At 40.4% G+C, this 24,705-nt stretch overlaps 1 protein-coding gene across 3 annotated transcripts in view; it reads left to right on the top strand.

Moving 5' to 3' along the window:
• Window positions 1-515: 515 nt before the first annotated feature.
• Window positions 516-24,705, top strand: part of LOC118394721 (solute carrier family 12 member 7-like) — an 80,391-nt gene continuing 56,201 nt past the window's right edge. The window contains exon 1 of one of the 3 annotated variants that reach the window (XM_035788199.2): window positions 516-908. In XM_035788199.2, coding sequence (XP_035644092.1) covers window positions 800-908 — 109 coding nt within the window. In that variant the 5' untranslated portion in view covers window positions 516-799. Of the gene's footprint in view, window positions 909-23,932; window positions 24,327-24,705 lie in introns of those variants that run through there. The other 2 variants (XM_035788200.2, XM_035788201.2) reach the window with 2 other exon arrangements.

The raw sequence follows: 24,705 nt of genomic DNA, 5'->3' as shown, positions 1-24,705 counted from the left end.
AGAGCATGTGCCAAGGCCAGAGTAGACACCTTGGCTATTTAACACAACCGTTTTTGGGGAGTGACAAACTATCGTTAGAGTTGAAAATGCGATGGACACACATTGCACTTTCGATTTTTATTGGGGTACACTAAAATGTAAGCGAACAATTACATTTTGTGTACCACGTCATCCCGCGCTGATTTGTATTGTCAACAAGTCCATTTGGTGGAACTACACTACTGGTGGGAAAATGCGCATATTTTCTTTATGCAGATTTCAGAATATAAAATGTGTCGCCAATTGGATGGAAACCTAGCTACTGTTGGTTTTTGCGAAAAGTTGTTTTTATTTTGAGGGGGGATGTGACGTCAACACGTGCAGCTGTTTTTGTTATCAACAATAGTTAAATTGCAACGCAAAGTAGCATGCAATGTCGTATTTATTTTTCTTGGCAACGTTCTAAAAATCGACAAGTAAATGGAAACATAGAGATAGCATAAATACAGATAGAGGGCTCTTTTCATTAAAGGAAGGGAAATATTTTCAGGAGGTGCCTGTTGTAAAATTAGGATTCTTGTCTGTCGAAGGGACTATAGTTTAGAGAGGGAAGTTGAGTGTAAGAGGACTTTTTCCTGAGGGAGGAGTTGCAGAAACACTCCTTATTTGGAGAACGCCTGGTCACATGGGGGCAGAATCTAAGCGATAGAGATGATAGAGACGTAACAGGAGAGAACACATCGAACTGTGCCTTGAGATGTTGAGCGGGACTAAGGACGTTGATTTTCTCAGGCTAGAGTCAATGCAGTGAGGGGATAAAATGCCCACCAACTTCACTGTGGTCCCTGTGGAGGATGGCGGGGCCGGGAAGTCAAGTCTCGAACTTGTGTTTAGGGAGGAAGATATTACTCCACGACGACCCTATTCAGGTGAGGGCACACTGTTGACGTTGTCAGGACAGGCTCAGACAAGCGAAGCAGCTACTGTAGAACAGCTGAACATGTTCGCTTTACGTTTACCCTAGCACATAACGTACATAAATATGATATTGCTTTGTTTGTTTATTTTTCTCCTGTCTTAAGGGGATGAAATATATATATATTTTAAGACGAGTGAACTTTTTGCAACTTCTGAGAAACAAAAACAAGCGAGGGCTTCCTGAGATTTTCCTTGCCTCCATTTCTCTCTCTCTCAATTTCAATCTCACTCTTCTTTGGGTTTTATGGTGAAGTTGACGAAAAAAGTGTATTGCCGCCACCAACTGAATGGGATACAAAAAAATGTACAAGAGAAGAGTGCAGTTCCGTTTATCATCATTGCTATACATGTCACAAAGGCCACTTTCTTCAAATTAAGAATGTCTGAATCTTGCTGGTGACATGCAGGCCTTGGTGCATGTTACTGTGTAGTTCCATTGTTATTCACTGACATCGGATATTCTGTTCTTTCTACCCTTTTTACTGCCTCCACAAAGGAGACAGAAGCTGTGCTTACACCTTGCATTAACATGTGGTTGTTGTCATCGATCCAGATTTGTTGAGTCCACACATGGTAATAAAATTACTATTAATTGCCCACTGATTCTGTATTGTGAACAGATTCCCTTGTCCTTCCCTGTGTGCAAGTTAGTCCAATCTGCCTTGGATCTCCCTTACGACAAGCTGTATAAATCGACAGAAAACGGCACATTGTAAAACTACTGGAGTATAACAATCTCATCATTACAGTCTATATTTGATATCCAACGATTTAAGAACGAGTGCTACTGTCCCGACATCCTCGACCTGTACACAACCATAAAACATAAAAATACATATGATTCCATATATCCTCCTCTTGAACAGTAAACCAGCTTTTTAGGCCTGCATGCGTGCATTGGTTGTTTAGGCATGTCTTTGTGGCAATATGTAACTTTATGGGCAACCCTACCAAATTCACATACAAATGTGAGTTATAGATCTATCATTCTACTTGAATGAAAGTCTAAGAAGTGGTAGATCTGTTCTATTTGCACTTTCTATGCTTCCCTTAAGTTTGTCCTTTACTTTTGGGTTTGTACACCAGAAAATCCAATATTTTTTGTTATGGAAAATATATTTCACAGTGTTTCTCTACACTATGCTAGCTTATTTATGTCACAAACTGAAATTAGGCAAACTGTTAGTTTTAGCATCCAGAAAATGGCAGAGAAATTTCTGCATAGTGCAACTTTAATATGTGTACCAGAAGTCTTGTATTTCAAAGAACCTCTAATATGATAACCTATAACAACTCGCATGTTCAAATGATGAAAATTGATAAAAGCAGCAATCGATATTGGCAAAGGAGCACGCATGTGTTCGAGCCTCTCTCTGTACCCTTGCTGCACCAGGCTGTGTTTCTTGTCTCTTTCTGTCTGTCTCTCTTTTAATTCACTCAAGTCATTCAATAGCTTGCCCTCAGTGTGACACAATCTTTCTCCCTGTTGCTCTCCCTCCATGTGTTAGGACCATGATTAATGTGAAATCAATATGTATAGTATTACCTTTTTAAAGGTTTCTCAGCTCTGCATTTCACAATGCCTTTCCTCTGTCAAGTATTAACTTGCTGTGAATCAGTAGAACTCCATTGTTCTGTACCCGTTGGAAGGGAGATGTAGGTAACTTCCCAAATAAAGGAAACGCCAACATAGTGTCTTAATAGGGCATTGGGCCACCACGAGCTGCCAGCACAGCTTCAATTAACCTTTTGCATGGAATAGATTCTACAAGTGTCTGGAACTCTATTGGAGGGAAATTCCATAATTTGGTGGTGATGGAAAACACTGTCTTAAGCCACTCTTGCACAAGGTTGATGGAGAGCTATAGAATATACATCGCCTCGTGATCAATTTGATTGATTATTAACGTTTACTAATACTTAAAGTTGCATTACAAAAGTATTTCCAAGTGTTTTGTGAAAGTTTATTTTCAACTTTTTTAATTAAAAAAAAATGACGTTGCGTTATAAAACGCAGTTTTTTTCCTTGATCACACAGTCTTCATAGATCGATATCTAGGCTATATATGGACCGATTTTAATCGAGAAAAAAAAAGGCCCAATAGTGATGTTTATGGGACATCTAGGAGTGCCAACAAAGAAGATTGTCAAAGGTAATGAATGTTTTATTTTATTTCTGCATTTTGTGTAGCGCTGACTATGCTAATTATTTTGTTTACGTCCCCTGCGGGTCTTTAGGGGTGTTGCATGCTATCAGATAATAGCTTCTCATGCTTTTGCCGAAAAGCATTTAAAAAATCTGACTTGTTGGCTGGATCACCTTGTCATCTCAGATTTTTAAAATATGTTTTACAGCCAAAGCCTAGCATAGCATTATGTCCAGCTAGCAGTAGGCAACTTGGTCACGAAAATCAGAAAAGCAATCAAATTAAATTGTTTACCTTTGAGCTTCGGATGTTTTCAATCACGAGACTCCCAGTTAGATAGCAAATGTTCTTTTTTTCCAAAAATATTATTTTTGTAGGCGAAATAGCTCCATTTGTTCTTCACGTTTGGCTGAGAAATCGACCGGAAATTGCGGTCACGAAAACGCCGAAAAATATTCCAAATTAGCTCCATAATATCGACAGAAACATGGCAAACGTTGTTTATAATCAATCCTCAAGGTGTTTTTCAAATATATATTTGATAATATATCAACTGGGACAGTTGGCTTTTCAGTAGAACTGAGAGGAAAAATGGCTACCTCTGTATTTTACGCAAGAATCACTCAGAGCCACCAGGTGACCACATACGCAATATCGTCGCTTACGCTCATTCTTCAACATAAATGCGTGAAACTACGTCAAAATGCTGTAGACACCTTGGGGAATACGTAGAAAAAGGAATATGGTTGATAGCCCATTCACTGCTCAATAGGGACGCATCAGAACGCAGAGCTTTCAAAACATGAGTCACGTCCGGATTGGATTTTTCTCAGGCTTTCGCCTGCAATATCAGTTCTGTTATACTCGCAGACAATATTTTTACAGTTTGGGAAACTTTAGAGTGTTTTCTATCCTAAGCTGTCAATTATATGCATATTGTAGCATCTTGTCCTGACAAAATAGCCCGTTTACTCTGGGAATGTTATTTTTCCAAAAATGAAAATACTGCCCCCTAGTTACAAGAAGTTAAACGTTAATTTGTGTAATTTCTTTACTTCTTAACTTCATACTGATCATTGGGATGCTAGCGTCCCACCTCAACAACATCCGGTGAAATTGCAGGGCGCGAAATTCAAATGACAGAAATCGCAATATTAAACATTCATGAAGATACAAGTGTCATGCATAATTTAAGCTTAATTTAAGCTTAATTTCTTGTTGATCCAGCTGCTTTGTCAGATTTAAAAAAGGCTTTACAGCGAAAGCACACCATGCGATTATCTGAGGACAGCGCCCCGCACACAAAAGCATTACATAAATTATCCAACCAAGCAGAGGCATCACATAAGTCAGAAATAGCAAAAAAATGAATCACTTACCTTTGAAGATCTTCATCTGGTTGCAATCACAAGGGTCCCAGCTACATAAAAAATGGTCCTTTTGTTTGATAAGTCCTTCTTTAATCCACCGGTTTCCCTCGTTCAAAATGCATACAAATGAATCCCATAAGTTACCAATAAACTTCTTCCAAACATATCAAACAATGTTCCTAATCAATCCTCAGGTACCCTAATATGTAAATAAAGGCCTTGTGAATGTTGACCTGTTTAAAGGTCTTCCGGAACAGCTGGCGCTCTCATGCATGTTTCAGTGTTATTTGCCTCGAAGCTAGCATAGAAGTAGTTCAGCTCTTCTGGTAGGCTCGTGTCACTGGGCAGCTCTCTGCTGTGCTTCCCTTTGTAGTCTGTAATGGTTTGCAAGCCCTGCCACATCCGACGAGCGTCGGAGCCGGTGTAGTACGATTCGATCTTAGTCCTGTATTGACACTCTCTGTTTGATGGTTCGTCAGAGGACATAGCAGGATTTCTTATAAGCTTCCGGGTTAGTCACGCTCCTTGAAAGCGGCATCTCTCGTCTTAGCTCAGTGCGGATTTTGCCTGTAATCCATGGCTTCTGGTTGGGGTATGTACGTACGGTCACTGTGTGGACGTCGTCATCAATGCAGTTATTGATGAAGCCAATGACTGCTGTGGTGTTCTCATCAATGCCATCGGAGGAATCCCGGAACATATTCCAGTCTGTGCTAGCAAAACAGTCTTGTAGCTTAGCATCTGCTTCATCTAACCACTTTTTTATTTTCTTGATCTAGTCACTTGTGCTCCCTGCTTTAATTTCTGCTTGTAAGCAGGAATCAGGAGGATAGAATTATGGTAAGATTTGCCAAATGTAGGGTGAGGGAGAGCTTTGTATTCGTCTCTGTGTTTGGAGTAAAGGTGGTCCAGAGTTCCCCCCTCTGGCTGCACAATTATTAACATGCTGATAGAAATTAGGTAAAACTTATTTAAGTTTCCCTGCATTAAAGTCCACGGCTACTAGGAGCGCCGCATCTGGGTAAGCGTTTTCTTGTTTGCTTATGGTGGAATACAGCTCATTCAATGCTGTCTTAGTGCCAGCCTCCGTCTGCGGTGATAAATAAACAGCTCCGAAAAATACAAAGAAATTTAAGTGTGTACTGTATGACAGTGTTTCGTCAACATGAGAGGAGGATGGCATTGGCGTTTCTCTACAAGTAGGGTCAGTCAACATATTTTTCTACTTGCACGTACACACATAGTAAAACTAATGCTTAGCTTACGTTGATTGGACTAAATCGTTTTTGGTATCTTTTAGTTAGTTATCACTGTATTAGACTAAGTATTAGACTAAGTATTAGACTAAGCAAAGGTGATTTGATGTTGAAGTTGAATTGGTGCTGGAATAGTGGCCCCTGTTTTCTTTGCGACTTTCGGTAACTCTCTGTGGTTCTAAATCAATAGTTGTTTAGTAGTCTGAAAATGTCGGAAACATTAGGTTGCTTGACCATTGCTTGGTCATGTAACTCTCTGTTTTCATGCAATATGCTTTTTTGTGGACTAAACCAGACAGAGTTTGCCATCTGGTTTTGTGATAAAACAAAGGTGTGGTTGAATTTATTCTCCCACCATTGTCTCAGCCTTTAGGCCTATATATCACGGTGCCGAGGCATATGAACTAACAGGTTATAGAGCAAACAATGAAATTATCACAACACTTAGGTTGTAATATGGCTTTTTTTCTGGCTTCCCTAGTTATTTTACCCACGCACCGCTACTGGCTGTGACACAACATTTTGAAAAAGAAAAAGGTGTGTTTATTGTTTCTGAAGGCCCTGTATTATAGGACGACTTGGGAGAATGATGATCCGCAACAGACAGTACATCTCAGTATTAGAACTTAAAATACAGTCAGACTAGCCTGCTACTGTGCTTTTCTGGACCTTATAAACTGCAGAGAGTAGACCCACAACTGATACAAATGGAATTAAATATTAAAATCACAGGGCTTATGCGCTGTTATTCAGTATACATTTTCACTGCAGTTTACAGCCTTGAGTAGAATTTTGTACTCACTTGAAAATAATAATGCAATTATTCATTGGAATGTGGTGTTGTAGGATGATTGTATTGTCCTTAAGCAAGCTCAATAGGGGAGCTTTTTAAGGTGCGTATCTCACTGTTCTTTCATACACCTGGCCCCTCTGCTTATTTTGAAAATTGGTGCAGCTTTGAATAATTTGTGTGGTATGATTGCTAGTTAGCATATTACAGATCTAGACAAATTATCCACCTACCACTATTGTCACAGTGAATGGTGGATAGAGGGCAGGATAGACAGTTAGACTGGTAGACTATATTGACCTGTGGTATAGTTAGCGTGCAGAAAAGTGTAGTGCATAAGGGATGTACCAAAACACCTTGATATAGGGGTGGAGCATGAAAGCAGATGAAGAAATGTAGCTAGAATGGAAGAAATTATATAGTAAAACCTGCAAAAGGGTACATGTAAAAGAAACTCACTGCCCTCTCCTGTGCCCAATAAAATAAAAACACACAACCCTCCTCAAAGCAATTTTTAAAAATAAGTTTGACAACCTTCCCCTTTTTTGGACCACCCCAATTAATTTCTAAATTTCCCTTAATTTATTGGAATGTCAAAGGCGGACTGCCAGCTCGTACTGTAGGATTCTATTTGAGTGTTTGCACACAACACCGTTCTTATAAAACCTTAGTAATTCCAGATTCTAGTTGCTTTATAAAAAATAGTTCCTGATGAGTACTTTCTATGATTGTCTCCAAATTGTGTAGACATCAGTAGGCAGGTTTCCATTTACCCAGGTTATTAGACAATAGCATTGTCGCAAAAAATAATAGTTGCGACGTGTAATGGAAACGGCAGATATAGGAGACATTTTCTAAAGATCTTCAATTTTTATCCGTTCAACGGGTGGATTTTTCTTTTATCAACTTTATTGCAACAAATTATGATGGAAATGGTGTTTTTCAAGTCAATGACGATTGACAAATAATTTTGAAGGTACGCAGGTGGGGCACATGATGTAAATGGGAATGTGTACATGCATTGAGTTATTGAGCTTGTTTTAGCTGATTTCATGCGGCTACAGATGACAGATTACAAACAATCCTTTCCATTTTGGATGCATTTTATTTGCAACTGCTAGGAGAACATATTTTGTTGTACTGATCAACAACATTTGCATATAAGAAGCAGTCTCTTCTCTTGTAAAAGTGTGCGCTCTATTTTTTTAAAGAAAGTATTTACTTCATTAGCAAGGCAGAATGTGGCATATGGAATCTAGTGGAAACCAGACGGGTGGGGAGGGAGACGAGGAAGCGAATGAGGTTTTGGTGTTAACTAAGTTAATTAATAACGTGTTTGACAGTCAGCTTTGAAGTCAGCATATTTTGCGTTATGGTTTGCAAACGAAGTACTAGGGTAGTGAATTGATATTTCTTCATCCGTAAGCTAGCAATGAAAGTTAGCCTATAATTCAGCCTATAAAGTCACTCAATTGTCATACTTGAGTAAAAGTAAAGATGCCTTGATAGAAATTGTCTCATGTAAAAGTGAATGTCACCCAGTAAAATACTACTTCTGAAAGTATCTGGTTTTAAATGTACTTAAGTACAGTGGTGGAAAAGTACTCAATTGTTATACATGAGTAAAAAGTAAATGCTATGCATCTAATTCCTTATATTAATTAAACCAGAGGGCATAATTACACACTCAAACACACGGACATCATTTACAAATGTATTTGTGTTTAGTCCGCCAGATCAGAGGCAGTAGGGATGAAAACGCATTATATTGATATGTGTGTGAATTGGACCATATTGCTGTCCTGCCTGAGCATTCTAAGTGAAACAAGTTATTTTGGGTGTCAGGGAAAATGTACGAGAGTAAAAAGTACATATTAATTTAGGAATGTAGTGGAGTTAAAGTGAAAGTACAGTACAGATATGCCTAAAACAACTTAAGTAGTACTTTAAAGTACTTTTACTTAAGTATACGGAACAAAAATATAAACTCAACATGCAAAAATGTCAAAGATTTTGCTGTGTTACAGTTTTTTATAAGGAAATCAGTCAATTTAAATCAATTCATTAGGCCCTAATCTATGGATTTCACATGACTGGGCAGGGGCGCAGCCTGGGAAGGCATAGGTCCACCCAGTTGAGAGCCAATTGCACTCTCCCTCAACTTGAGACATTGGTGGCATTGTGTTGTGTGACAAAACTGCTCATTTTAGAGTGGCCTTTTATTGTCCCCAGCACAAGGTATACTTGTGTAATGATCATGCTGTTTTATCAGCTTCTTAATATGCCACACCTGTAAAGTGCATGGATTATCTTTACAAAGGCTATCATGCTCACTAACAGGGATGTAAAAACATTTTTTGCACAACATTTGAGAGAGGGACCAGCACTTTACGTGTTGCGTTTATATTTTTGTTCGGTGAACTTTTCTCTTTGCGCTATTAAGGGGTTGCGCTGATAGACAGACTTCATCACTTGAGACATTTGGCAGATTCTAGTACCTATTTATTTGGTTATTTTTATCAGAAGTACTGAAGTTTCAATATAACGTGCAACACTAGTATGAGTCACACAGAACACACGTAAGGGCAGGCTTTGGTCTGTTGTCATTATTGGGCTGTAATCAGCAGTAGGAAGACTTCACTAATTCCCAGCTATTATACCTGTGTTACGTCATGTGCTCTCCGCTCTGTTCTTATGCCTACAGTACCTGTACTCGCACACTGCTGTCTCCACACAATACGTCCAGTATAAACATAGTTTTCCAAAATGGACTGCTTAGACAGTGTCAGGTATCACAGCATCGTGGGTCTCTCTCCCTGCAATGCACTAAATATACAGCTCATAAAGGCTTTTTTGTGTTGTCATAACTTAACATCAATAAACTCATAAAACCTGTATTTCTATTCGGGGGCGTCATGCACCCATTATTTAAAACGCCTGAAACAGCTTTTTCCTACAATCTAGAGCCGTAATCATTATGCCTAATTATATGTAAAGTTAGTTAGGTTAGCTTGCCCCGAGACTGCCTGGCAGCTCCCCCACGGAGAGAAGCACAAGATTGAATTTCACTGAACTTTCTAGAGTATCCCCTATCAACGTTTCCCTTTTTACTGTGGAAATTCTGATCGAATCAATGCAATATTAGCCACTTTCAATGCAATATATTGAAACAAAATGAACTATGCGAGAGATTTTGTTGTAGGCAGAACGCATCAGATTAGGATTCTATTGGATTGACACACATGACTCAGCCAGTGCTCTACACAGACCGGTGCAGTATAACCAATCAGAGCTGCAGTAGGCCTAAATGCAAATAGACCATTGCCATATATAGGTCTGTCTTTACAGCTGTGGTCGTGAGTAGATGTGCTTGTTTTGAGATCAAAGCCACGTCTGCACATTTTGTTCATATCCTTTGCTAGTTAGTGAGTTATTAGCCCAGTTATATATAATTTGTCAGCATTAGGGTAGTGATTGCTTTCCGAAAGAGCACAAAATATGTACATTTCTAGAAATCTTTGACATGCTAGTCAGGTAAATAACTTGTTGTGTCTTAAAGGGGCAGTGTTGTATTTTGAGACAGGCTTGAATAAGCTAAGTAGCCAATACGTGGAGTGCAGCCTAATTTGTCTGATTCTCTGTAATAATGGTCAGGAAATAATAATGCATTTTATTTTGTAAAGTGGTTTCTTGCATTAAACAACACACCATTTTCAGTCACTTCCGTGTCTGAAGGACACGTGGATAAACAGGTTAATGTCATGCCCTGCATGTTTTTTTTATTTATAGGCCTACATTGAACCCCACACATTGACTGCTACTGAATGACAGATCAGCTATTTCCATGTTAAGCTGTTATGGGATGCATTTTATCCATTGTTTTTGATGGTAGGCCACTCTCATAGGCCTACGTTATGATCAAATAGCCACATGAGCCTACTTGGTCACTGATAAAACTAACATAAAGCAGGTACAGCCTCAGTGTGGAAGTTGCAAAGAATTTCCCCGACATATGAGTTTGCACTCGACAGACGTGAAAGGGAACATTGGTGGCTAGTATTATAGAGAAACAAAAAAAAATGGTTTTATTTATTCATCAAGAAGGAATTAATAGGCTACATAGCTTGATCAAATTAATTTCCAAACATACCTCCTGCTAGTCCTTCCCGTTACCCGCAATTAAAATCAAATCAAAGACTGTGTCACTCTACACTCTACACCAGTGGTCACCAACTGATCGGTTGATCTTCAAGGCATAGTCAATCACCAATTTTTGGGGTAAAAAACCCTCCAACAATAAAGCAAATTAAGTTGCTGTTTTTTTAAATTTGTCTCCTGCGGTGATCCGGATACAAGCTGCCCTGTGTGCTGAGTAGGTCTAAGTGTTCTGACTTTAAAACCATTTCATGTGTCTGAAAGTACAAATCCGCCTTCCCGGCAGTCCTGAATCAAGTGCACTATAGGTCTACCACTGGCCAATCGGACTGCTCTGATTTGTCTGTAGTAACATAGCAGGCGTAAACAAATAAAAGATACAGCAAAGTTAATATTGTGAGATTTCAAAACTTAAGAGAGTCTGTCAACAAATACAGCAAAGAGCTGCTGTTTTTATGAGTGAGCTCTTACTCAGCACTGTCAACACTTTTTTTTTTTATTCAACACCTAGGCTATATAAGCCATAAAATGTGCGTTTTTCCTTCTTCCACTCACGCTACAACAAGCACTGCAGCTGTAATGAATGACTAGGAACGTGCATCTATAGGCTTGTGTTGTTGTAATTATTAACGAATTGGGTCTTTTCTAATATCAAGGAAAATTTAACTTTCTCTGTTCATAGGAGTAACAACATGAATTTGTGCATGAGGCAGAAATAATGTGGTCAGACTCGAGTTTAACCATCAACTGGAAGACGGTGTCCCTTTTTGGTCAGTGTCAGTGGAGGAAAGGTAGAGTGGAGGGATGCTGAGAGGTGGACCCTCAGCCTGCTGCTCTCTCCCTCCACTGAGACCATCATGAGCCCAGTCAAATAAAAAGCTAATATTTTAAATGTATGTTCACACAGGTGTGCCTCACAAGTAATACAACAACAAATCTACTGTGTGGTCATATAGCCTATCTCAAATGTCAGAACAACAATGCATTGGTAGGGCAATTCAAGCCAAGTCCATATGCGGTGATAATGCATTGGTCCTATAGCCTACTGCAAAAACCTTATTGCTACAGTACGGTTTTTAATGTTGCATAGGCTTAAATTTTTATTGATTTTTTTTGGCTTGAATTTTGACTCCGTGATCTTGACTCAAAGGTTGGTGACCACTCCTCTACACTCTCTCCTCCTCCACTGAAGATACGGCCCATACCAAAGCAGTGGTTATCAAACTTTTTGGTCCCCTAAAAGGAGTGGTTCGAATCTCATGGTACAATACCGTAGGCCTATGTTAGTTACCCGATCAAATAGGCAAAGGTATACATATCAAATAAATGGTATATGTAGCTTATTAAAATATGTATGAAAAATATATTTTTTCCATTCAGTTTCATACTCTCGACCCCCACAAAATGTTTGAGACCCCCAGTTTGAGAACCACTGCACGGGACTACAGTATCTAACGTCCTCCCTAGGCATCTCTTTGCTCCATGCACCCTGGGCGGAACCACTTACTAGGGAGAATAGGGGGGGTACTCTTTGCCTGGTCCAGTCAGTGTGCCCCCTCTGCAAAACACTGGCGACAGATCTTTTTTTTATTTTTATAAATAGTGGATTCTCTGTTAATTTCATTCAGTGAGCCAGAGTCTGAGGCAGTGTGAGAAACGATAGTTAGCACTGTCATTCATAATTGTTTATGAATGAGGTAGAGTTAGGCTTACTTGCTGTTTTGACATATATGATGACCAAATTTGAGCAACAGTATCATGGTGGGCTACATGCTTATCATTTTGACTTAACTTTGCTTCATTGTTTCCTGAAAACTACCTCCCCATTGGCAGAAGCAATAAAAGGTCAGAATTCCCTCCCTTGGGACTAGGATGAGATTACAATCTGTTGTGCAGATCTGTTTTTTTGTGTCTGTGTTCCTAGAGATAGAGAGAAGACCCAGGGGCCCATGTGGTTACATTCAGGCTAACCTCAGTTTGTTTACAATGTGATTCTCCTATTAATTTAAGCAAGATCTGTTGTTTCCGCAGTCAGCACGACCTAACTGTAAGATCATTTCTCCTTATTCTGTGGAGAGTGACTTCAACACAGTGACTCAGGAGACTGTTGAAATCCTGTTCAGAGTACCACAGGCCAACGCCCAACCCATCCGCAAGCTTGTTAAGAATGTGTAGGCCTGGCCTACTGTCTTTCTCAATAAGTCTACCCTCAGGGCATTCAACTTCGTCACTGCCTATCACAATAAGAGCACCAAACAGAGCCCTAACACAAAGTCCTCTGCCGTGCCATGCTGTATGCATATGCATGTGATGGCATTTAATGTTCAATGCTACTGTAATTCGCATAGCCTTTCATGACAATGGTGCTCTAATTTTGTTTCACCTTCTCCTTCTGGGTTGATGACAAACAGTATTTTTTTCTGAGTGACCCCAGGTTGGATATACAGCATCTTGTTTACAGTAAATGAACATAGTTGTTATGATATTATAGTATTTTGCATGGTGTTACATGATACCATCGTCAACTATGTCAGAGCAGGGAATGTCAGTGTTGCTTGTGTGTTCTTTTTTAATATGCGTGAATGAAACAGAAATGACTTGCGTCATTGTAGGCTACTGTGAATTAATTGAAGATGGTTAAATGCCTGAGTGGCATGGGACAGTTCACAGCAGCATGTGCATTATTTATGCCTAGTAACAGGCAAAGTGTTCATATTGTTATATTTTCTTATTGTTGCATTGTCGAGAATGAACCGGTCTGCTGATACAGGGCCAGTTTGTGAATTCTCATCCGAGTAGAGAAGTGCAACTGAAGCATAAAATGTGTCTGATGCCGAGCTGAAATTACAATGAGAAGAATTTTAGATATGTATTTATAAAACGCAGCAAGATATTTCTTACATGTGTTTTTATATTGTTTTAATGCATGAAAAACAAAGAATGCTGTGTTAATGTGACCCCTAAGTTTATCTTACTAGTTATCTAAGTATGTGGCTGAATTAATACGGTAACGGTGCATTATATTGTGAAGAGCTTTCTGCCGTGTTTGAGAAGCATTTTGGATGAGTTCTGTACTGCTGCCACTGCAGCTTGATCCTTGTTTTTTCTCCTCTCTGTTCTCTGCCTGTCTGCTCCCCCCTCATCTTCTCCCGAGCAAAGCAGGGAGGCCCAATGCCTTAGTGACACCAGACTTCACACAGACACGGTGTGTACACATGCTGCTCCAGAGCCAGTACTGTTCTTCCTTCAGACAAGCATGCGTCAACACTTGTTCATTTGCCCAATGTATCTCATTCACTTTCACTTGTAAATGTCCAAACTCAGTAAAAATGACATTCGGTAGCTCTTGACTATACATTGCCTTCAGAAAGTATTCAGACCCATTGACATTTTCCACATTTTGTTGCGTTGCAAACTTATTCTATAATGAATAAAAAATACATCCTCAGCATTCTACACACAATATCCAATAATGATAAAGTGAAAATAGGTTTTCAATGATTTGGAAAGGCACACACCTGTCTATATAAGGTCCCACAGTTGACATGTGCATGTCAGAGCAAAAACCAAGCCATGAGGTCGAAGGAATTGTCAGTAGAGCTCGGAGACAGGGTTGTGTCGAGGCACAGATCTGGGGAAGGGTAACAAAAAAATGTCTGCAGCATTGAAGGTCCCCAAGAACACAGTGGCCTCCATCATTCTTAAATGGAAGAAGTTTGGAACCACCAAGACTCTTCCTAGAGCTCGCTCCCCGGCCAACCTGAGCAATTGGGGGAGGGCCTTGGTCAGGGAGGTGACCAAGAAACCGATGGTCACTGACAGAGTTCCGCTGTGGAGATGGGAGAACCTTCAAGAAGGACAAACATCTCTGCAGCACTCCACCAATCAGGCCTTTATGCTAGAGTGGCCAGACGGAAGCCACTTCTCAGTAAAATGCACATGATAGCCCACTTGGAGTTTGCCAAAAGGCACCTAAAGGACTCTGACCGTGAGAAACAAGATGGTCTGATGGTCATCTCTGGTCTGATGAAACCAAGATTGAACTCTTTAGCCTGAATGTCAAGCATCACATCTGGAGGAAACCTGGCACCATCCCTACGTTGAAGCATGGTGGTGGCAGCATCATGATGTGGTTGATGAACCTGATCGAACATCTCTGGAGAGACCTGAAAATATCTATGCAGCAACGCTCCCCATCTAACCTGACAGAGCTTGAGAGGATCTGCAGAGAAGAATGGGAGAAATTCCCTAAATACAGGTTTGCCAAGCATGTAGCGTCATACCCAAGGAGACTCTAGGCTGTAATCGCTGCCAAAGGTGCTTCAACAAAGTACTTAGTAAAGGGTCTGAATACTTTTTTATGTTTAATAAATTAGCAAAAATTTCCTTTATCTGCTTTGTAAATATTTATGGGGTATTGTGTGTAGATGGTTCCCCTCCCCCCTCATCATTGTCATACATTTTTGAATAAGGCTGTAACCTAACAAAATGTGGAAAATGTCAAGGGGTCTGAATACTTTCCGAAGGCACTGTATATGTATAACTTTACAAGCTGGATTGCCTGTCTTGTCCTGCAATTCATTTATTTTCATTTGCTATCATTAGCATATTTATTTAGCTAGCATCCTCCATGGAAATTCTCTATTACTTGTGCTAATTTTGTTAGCATTATGGTAATAGATTCCCAATGTTGTTTTTTGGTACCCCCTTGTGTACTAAGCTGGTAATACTGTAAATCTAGGATAAGAAAAGGACGATATGAAATTCTGGATACCGTCCCACCCTATGTGGAACCCATGTTATGCGTGCAAAAAGTGATCTTTTTTCAAACGGAGCCCATGCCCTGATTTAAAAAAATATATATAAAAAAATACAAGTATGTGTATCTGCTTGTAGAAACCTTAGAATCTGCTCTTTCTAATGGTGTAAAGAAATAGAAAATCTGATCTGGATGAACCTCTAGGAGGATTTGAAAAAGTTGTTTTTATTATCCACAGTTTAATACTTTATTCCTACCCTCACTGCACTTTAGATATCATGCACATTGATTGCTTCCTAGCAAACGTCCTCGACAACAGATTTTTTTTTCATTTTCATAGTAGCAGCAGACAGTTATCTAAATAGGCTTTTGGGACTCCAAGAGAAGAGGAATAGCGGATGGGCGCGGGCTCATCAGGAAAAGAGAGGCTATGTGTAGCCGAAGAAGCTCATTCATCATAATAATGGTGCCGAAGGAGATGGCTGCCGTTTTTATTATTCCGTAACGAATTTTGCTATTGTGTATGTTTTTGTGTGTTATTTGTAACTTATTTCGTACATAATGTTTCTGCCACCATGTCTTATGACTGAAAATAGCTTCTTGATATCAGAGCAGCCATTACTCACCCCGTACTGGAGGAATTCTTCTTAACCTGTAGTGACACCCCATCCCATGAATGGGACCGTTGTCATCATCTAACACTAATTAGCATAACGCAACGGACATAAATCTTCCTAGAAAATATTCCTATTCATGAAAATCACAAGTGAAATATATTGGAATACAGCTTAGCCTTTTGTTAATCACCCTGTCATCTCAGATGTTCAAAATATGCTTTACAGCCAACGCTAGACAACGCTAGGCATTTGTGTAAGTTTTTATCATAGCCTAGCATAGCATTATGCCTTGCTAGAAGCAGGCAACCTTGTCACGGAAATCAGAAAAGCTATCAAATTATATCGTTTACCTTTGAACTTCGGCTGTTTTCACTCACGAGACTCCCAGGTAGACAGCCAAAGTTCATTTTTTCCCAAAATATTATTTTTTTAGGCGAAATAGCTCCGTTTGTTCTTCAAGTTTGGCTGAGAAATCGCCCGAAATTGCGGTCGCCCAAAATTAGCTCCATAATATTGACAGAAACATGGCAAACGTTGTTTAGAATCCATCCTCAAGGTGTTTTTCTAATCGATAATATATCCGTTGGGACAATTCGTTTTTCACTAGGACCGATTGGAATAATGGCTACCTCTGTATTTTACACGAGAATCTCTCTCGGAGCCACCATGTGACCACTTACGCAATGTGGCCGCCTATGGCTATTCTTCAACAGAAATGCGTAAAACTACGTCACAATGCTTTAGACACCTTGGGGAATACGTAAAAAGCGTAAGCCCGTTGATGGTACATTCACAGCTGAATAGGGAGTCATCGGAACACAGCGCTTTCAAAACCTGGGGCACTTCCGGATTGGATCTTTCTAAGGCTTTTGCCTGCAACATCAGTTCTGTTATACTCACAGACAATATCTTTACAGTTTTGGAAACGTTAGTGTTTTCTATCCAAAGCTGTCAATTATATGCATATTCTAGCATCTTTTCCTGACAGAGTATCCCGTTTTTAAAACAGGAACATTTTTTCCAAAAATGAAAATACTGCCCCCTAACACCAAGAGGTTAAACAAGTCAGATGGGAAGGATTTACTTCGGCCGCCCGACCTAGCCCTCATCCCAGTCATTCGCAGGAGGAAAAGACGGAGATATCATGGACGAAGGTCCGGGTGCCTTGTAAGGATCCGTCTCAGAGAGGGTAATCTACCTTTTCCATCGGTCCTATTAGTCAACATTCAATTAATTGATAGTAAAATAGACAACTACGATCATATATCTAACCAACGGGACATTAACCGTAATATCTTATGTTTCACCGAGTCGTGACTGAACGACAACATGATTAACTTCTTGCGTCGAGCCATCCGGGATCGTGAATACAGCCTCAAGCTCATTACCATTAGTCAACGTTAACTATTCATGAAAATCGCAAATGAAATTAATGTATTTGCTCTCAAGCTTAGCCTTTTGTTAACAACACTGTCATCTCAGATTTTCAAAATATGCTTCTCAACCATAGCAAACTAGCATTTAGCGTTAGCATTAGCATTTAGCGTTAGCATTAGCAGGCAACATTTTCACAAAAACCAGCAAAAATATTCAATAAATCATTTACCTTTTGAAGATGTTTTCAATGAGGAGACTCTCAGTTAGATAGCAAATGTTCAGTTTTCCTGAAAGATTAGTTGTGCAGGAGAAATCGGTCCGTTTTCTGCGTCATGTTTGGCTACCAAAAAAAAACAAATTCATTCATCCAAACGCCAAACTTTCTTCCACATTAACTCCATAATATCGACTGAAACATGGTAAACGTTGTTTAGAATCAATCCTCAAGGTGTTTTTCACATATCTCTTCATGATATATCATTTCTGGAAGTCTCCTCTCTGTCTCAATCACATGGATGAATGCGAGCAGTTTGGAGATTACGCAACAATTTCAACAAAGGACACTGGGCGGACCCCTGGTAAATGTAGTCTCTTATGGCCAATCTTCCAATGATATGCCTACAAATACGTCACAATGCTGCAGACAACTTGGAGAAACGATAGACAGGGCAGGCTAATTTGTGGCGCTTTCACAGCCATATAAGGAGACAATGGAAAACAGCCTCAAAAATCCTGCTCATTTCCTGTTTGAAGTTGCATCTTGGTTTCGCCTGTAAGATCAGTTCTGGGGCACCCACAGATAATATCTTTGCAGTTTTGAAAACGTCAGTGTTTTCTTTCCAAAGCTGGCAATTATATGCATAGTCGAGCATCTTTTTGTGACAAAATATTGCGCTTCAACTGGTTAACATACAGCTGGCAGGTTTTATGCTTTTTGTCATATGTAAATTTGTAAACACCAGCTGCTGCAAAAAATCGAAGTAATTCTCAAGGTTTTGCTCGCCTGAGGTAGAGTATCTTATGATAAGCTGTAAACCACACTATTTACCAAGAGAGTTTACATCTATATTTTTCATAGCTGTCTATATACCACCGCAGACCGATGCTGGCACTAAGACCGCACTCAATGAGCTGTATACGGCCATAAGCAAACAGTAAAACACTCATCCAGAGGCTGTGCTCCTAGTGGCTGGGGACTTTTATGCAGGGAAACTCAAATCCGTTCTACCAAATCTCTACCAGCATGTTAAATGTGCAAACAGAGGAGGGGGGGCGGGCGACGACGACTCTAGACCACCTTTACTCGACACACAGAGATGCGTACAAAGCTCTCCCTCTCCCTCCATTTGGCAAATCTGACCATAATTCTATTTTCCTAATTCCTGCTTCCAAGCGAAAATTAAAGCAGGAAGCACCAGTAACTCGGTCAATAAGAAAGTGGTCAGATGAAGCAGATGCTAAGCTACAGGACTGTTTTGCTAGCACAGACTGGAATATGTTCCGGGATTCTTCCATTGGCATTTAGTCACTGGCTTCATCAATAAGTGCATCGATGGCAGTGACCGTATGTACATACCCCAACCAGAAGACATGGATTACAGGCAACATCTGCACTGTGCTAAAGGGTAGAGCTGCTGCTTTCAAGGAGCGTGACTCTAACCCGGAAGTTTATAAGAAATCCCACTATACCCTCCGATGAACCATTAAACAGGCAAAGCGTCAATACAGGACTAAGATTGTATCGTACTACACTGGCTCCGATGCTCGTCGGATGTGCCAAGGCTTGCAAACGATTACAGATTACAAAGGGACGTACAGCTGAGAGCTGCCCAGTGACACGAGCCTACCAGACGAGCTGAACTACTTCTATGCTCGCTTAGAGGCAAATAACACTGAAACATGCATGAGCGCACCAGCTGTTTCGGACGACTGTGTGATCACGCTCTCCGTAGCCGCTGTGAATGTTGACCTGTTTAAATTGTCTTACTCGCAATGCTGCAGGGCCAGGGCCAGACAAGTGGACTATGGATTGTCTATACATAGTAGGACTTGGATTTGTAGATGTTACACACCCTAAAGAATACAGACAGATAAATAATCAATTGAAAAGTCATTCATTTTAAGCACAATGAATTGGTGACTCAATGGAGTTGAGTGCCGATGAGTTTTGGCGGAGTGTAGACTACCTCCCACTACATTGAGTTGGTATCAGTCGATACTTGTAAAAATGCCCGTTCTTTTATGCGTACTTTGTACCTACTGTATGGTTGTCCTGTGTAAATACATTTTTTTCTTGCGACCTCCGCCAAGGGAGCCATTTTTTAACACAGAAGGAGCATAGAATGCAGTATTTTTTATCAAAAACAGATTGTAACACCTAAAGAAAATAAATCTGTTACACAGGACAAACATTGGTACAAGGTACGTATTAAAGAATTGACGGATACCAACACAATGTAGTCTGAGGTACACTCCCCCCAAATCTTATTGCCACTCATCTCCATTGAGATATGATGTACATATCATGGAATTGAGAATGATCAGCTAAGAGGAGAAATACACCTTTGAGAACTAGAAGCCCAAGTAATGGTGCTGGCTGACTGCAGTCCATATCGTCACAAGTGCTCACTCTCCCTGACTTTTTCAGCCACTATTTATTCATGGATAGTTTAGTACAAGGTGTTGATTAATGGAAGAAGTTTGTCTGTAACTGTCTGATCAAGCTGCCTGTAAAGATTGTTCAATAAGCATTCTGAATGCTCATTCTGAATGCTTGAATTAGAGCTCTTGTGAAACAGGGACATCTTGTGGCAAGGCTCTACATAGCATGGAATAGTGTGGGATAAAGCTTTATATTGAAACATAAGTAGTACCCAATCTAAAGTCAGAATCAGAAGTGCTGCTTATCACCAAGGCAGACCTTTCAATGTCACCGTCAGAGGCCATTCAGGTCCATGTTATTTTGATGCCAGACAACAACTCAGCAGTTTGACTTCGCTGTTTGGTTTGAGGTGGATGGCACGTTTTACTTCCCAGAGGAATGGGATAGGGACGGAATATTCCTTCATGTCATCTCTCTCAGCTACTCCATAATTATTTCCCCTTGAGCTGTTAAATGTAAAAAGTGCACAAGACTCTAGGATTATATTAGGAACCCCATTACCCGACAACAATGGCGACAGCAATTTTTCCTGGGATTTGACACATAACAAAAAATACATTAGACAGACTTTGCAATTGACATGCATAAATTAAAAAACATTTACATGTGGTGCTTGTGTGTGTTTGCATCTATCAGTTACACATAGTACCAGGGTTTTCTTTATTTTTTACTGTTTTCTACATTGTGGAATAGTAGTGAAGATATCAAAACTATGAAATAACACATGGAATCATGTAAGAACCAAAAAAAGTGTTTAACAAATCAAAATATATTTATATTTGAGATTCTTCAAAGTAGCCACCCTTTGCCTTGATGACAGCTTTGCACACTCTTGGCATTCTTTCAACCAGTTTCATGAGGTTGTCACCTGGAATGCATTTCAATTAACAGGTGTACCTTGTTAATAGTTAATTTGTGGAATTTCCTTTAAGCCAGTCAGTTGTGTTGTGACAAGGTAGTGGTGGGATACAGAAGATAGCCCTATTTGGTAAAAGACCAAGACCATATTATGGTAAGAACAGCTCAAATAAGCAAAGTGAAACAACATTCCATTACTTTAAGACATGAAGGTCAGTCATTGCAGAACTTTAAGAACTTTGAACATTTATTCAAGTGCAGTCGCAAAAACCATCAAGCGTATGAATACACTGGCTCTCATGAGGACCGTCACAGGAAAGGAAGACCCAGAGTTACCTCTAATGAACTTATCCTCTGCAGCAGAGTTACCAGCCTCAGAAATTGCAGCCCAAATAAATGCTTCACAGAGTTCAAGTAACACACACATCTCAACATCAACTGTTCAGTGGTGACTGCATGAATCAGGCCTTCATGGTCGAGTTGCTGCAGGGAAACCACTACTAAAGGACACCAATAAGATGAATAGACTTGCTTTGGCCAAGAAACACAAGCAATGGACATTAGACTGGTGGAAATCTGTCTTTGGTCTGATGACTCCAAATTTGAGATTTTTGGTTCCAACTGCCGTGTCTTTGTGAGACGCAGAGAAGATGAATGGATGATCTCTGCATGTGTGGTTCCCACGTGAAGCATGGAGGAAGAGGTGTGATGGTGTGGGGGTGCTTTGCTGTTGACTCTCAAGGCACACATAGCCATCATGGCTACCACAGCATTCTGCGGCGATATACCATCCCATCTGGTTTGCACTTAGTCCCACTATCACTTGTTTTTCAACAGGACAATGACCCAAAACACACCTCCAGGCTATGTAAGGGCTATTTGAACAAGAAGAAGAGGGGTGGAGTGCTGCATCAGATGACCTGGCCTCCACAATCACCCGACCTCATCCCAATTGAGATGGTTTCACTGCAGAGTGAAGGAAAAGCTGCCAACAAGTGTTCAGCATAAGCGGTATCTCCTTCAAGAATGTTGAAAAAGCATTCCAGAGTGCCAAGAGTGTACTGGGTACTACATGATTCCATGTGTGTTATTTCATGGTTTGGATTTCTTCACTATTATTCCTTAATGTAGAAAATATAAAAAAATAAGAAAAACCATTGACTGAGTAGGTGTCCAAACTTTTTGACTGGCACTGAACAAAAATATTAACGCAACATGTGAAGTGTTGGTCCAATTTTTCATGAGCTGAAATGAAAGATCCTAGACATTTTCCATATGGCCAAAAGGTTATTGCTCTCAAATTTTGTGCACAAATTTGTTTACATCCCTGTTTATAAGCATTTCTCCTTTGTCATGATAATCCATCCACTTGGCAGGTGTGACGTATCAGGAAGCTGATTAAACAGAATGATCATTACACAGGTGCATGTTGTGCTGGAGACAATAAAATGTAAATGTTTGTCACACGACACAATGCCACAGATGTCTCAAGTTTTTTGGCAAGCAATTGGCATGCCGACTGCAGGAATGCACCTTAATTGGGGAGAATGGGCTTGTGGTAATGAGTGGAATGGTATCAATTTCATCAAAAGCATGGTTTTCCATCTGCTCTGTTCCGGCCATCAATATGAGCCGTTCTCCCCTCAGCAGCCTCCACTTTTATGACTGTAAGTCGCTTTGGATAAAAGCGTCTGCTAAATGGCATATATTATTATTATTATTATCACGCTCTGTTGCCTCCTTGTGGTGGCTCGGACGCCTGCAGGCTGACGTTGGTTGTCCGTTGAACGGTGTTTCCTCCGACACATTGGTGTGTGGCTTGCTTCCGGGTTAAGCGGGTGGGTGTTAAGAAATGCGGTTTGGCGGGTCATGTTTCGGAGGACGCATGACTCAACCTCCGCCTCTCCCGAGTCCAATGGAGTTGCAGCCATAAGACAAGATCGTAATTGAAATTGGGAGAACAAAGGGCTAAAATCAATACAAAAGTTACAAATAGGACTGGGACAACGTTCCACAGGCCACAACTTACTCTATGCATAGGAGATGTCGCACTGCAGGAGGCAAATGGTGGTCACAGCAGAAACTGACTGGCTTGCTGATCCACACTGCTATCTATGTACAAAAGATGCACATCTGTATTCCCAGTCATGTGAAATCCATAGATTAGGTCCTAATGCATTTATTTCAATTGACTGATTTCCTTATATGAACTGTAACTCAGTTCAGCACACATGTCAGTACATACACACAACAAGTAGGTCACATGGGGGAGTTGTGCCGTGAGGTGTTGATTTATTTATTTTTTGGAACTAGGTTTGCTTTTCACTTGCACTATTTGAGATGTAAGGGAGTTCCAGGCACTCATGTCCCTGTAGAATACTGTACGTTTCCTTGAATTTGTTCTGGACATGTTTGAGAATTTTTGCAAGCTGCATACTAGGTTACAATGGTAAACTAATAGCTGTGTGTGTGTGTGTGTGTGTGTGTGTGTGTGTGTGTGTGTGTGTGTGTGTGTGTGTGTGTGTGTGTGTGTGAATGCACTGTAAGCTCATTAATCTGTGTTTCAGGGCACAGACATGCGCAGTAGCTCACCTTCAATAACTTAATGATACTCAATGCAGAAATCGCTCCGCCATTTCCTGGCTGCTAAAATTCTAATAGTTCGCCTAATTTCAGTTTGACACAAAACACGCACCTATAGTGTATAGAATCATTGTACCATCTAAATCGCTGTGAAATACATTTTCCAAAAATATTGTATTTTCAGCTGTTTGAAGCTGGTGTACAAACCTGAAAGTTAAAGACGCAAAAACAAATCTTAAGAACACGAAGCGTAGCAATAGTGCATATTGAACAGATCTACTGCTTCTTAGACTTGCTCTCAGTGAGAATGACAGAACCATAACACCCATTTCTATGGGTCGCCCCATAAGTTACATATTGCAGCTTTAAAGCTGCACCCTCTACCCCTCCCTACAGTGAGCGGATGAGGGGTCAGGAGCTCAAGTACTGATGCTGCTCTACTGCCTCCGACAGAGTGCCCAGAATGGACAGGACAGGACGGTAACAGGACAGAGTAGGGATGTCCACAACTCACTGGGCTGGAGCAGCTGATTCCCAGGGCACTGCAGACATAGATACCTGCCTGTCTACTACCTGAACCAAAGCTGCCAAGCTCCCTATTGCAGAACAGATAGGCAGATATTCATATAGCGCTGTGTTACACCGATTCAAGTCAACTCCATGAAAGTGGGACTAGACAGAGCAGACTGAGGTCTGTAACTCTGTGGTTTGCAGTAGCGTACTGGAAGAGAGTTGTGGGACTCCAGCATTACCTCCCCCCTAGCATGGAGCATGGGGAGGGTTCACGACAATCAGGTGAGCTCTTCTGTGTGATGAACCGTTAGGAAATAATCAGGCTAGACATATTTACACATTAGTCTGGTCTGTAGTAAGTATTTTGCTCATTACCACAGCTGTTTCTCTTGTTGTGGAAGTGATGGTTAAGCCATCATCATGTACTTACTACATGTACAGGTATGTGTTGCCTGTCCTTGTGTATTGTTGTCGTTAATCTGTGGTGCTGGGAGGACCCAGGGTTAAATATAGGGATTTCATATCTCTGTCTGTGCATCTTACCTTTAGGTTTAGGTGTGTTAGGCAGCTTATGAATCTTCCACTGTGGAGGCTTAACAAGTTATAAGTTGTCATGTATTATCATAGGTTGCAATGCTTCACTTACTGTTGTTCCTGGGGA

Source organism: Oncorhynchus keta, chromosome 15, assembly GCF_023373465.1.
Source record: "Oncorhynchus keta strain PuntledgeMale-10-30-2019 chromosome 15, Oket_V2, whole genome shotgun sequence".
Lineage (NCBI taxonomy): Eukaryota > Metazoa > Chordata > Actinopteri > Salmoniformes > Salmonidae > Oncorhynchus > Oncorhynchus keta.
This window is presented reverse-complemented; position numbering and strand designations above follow the sequence as displayed.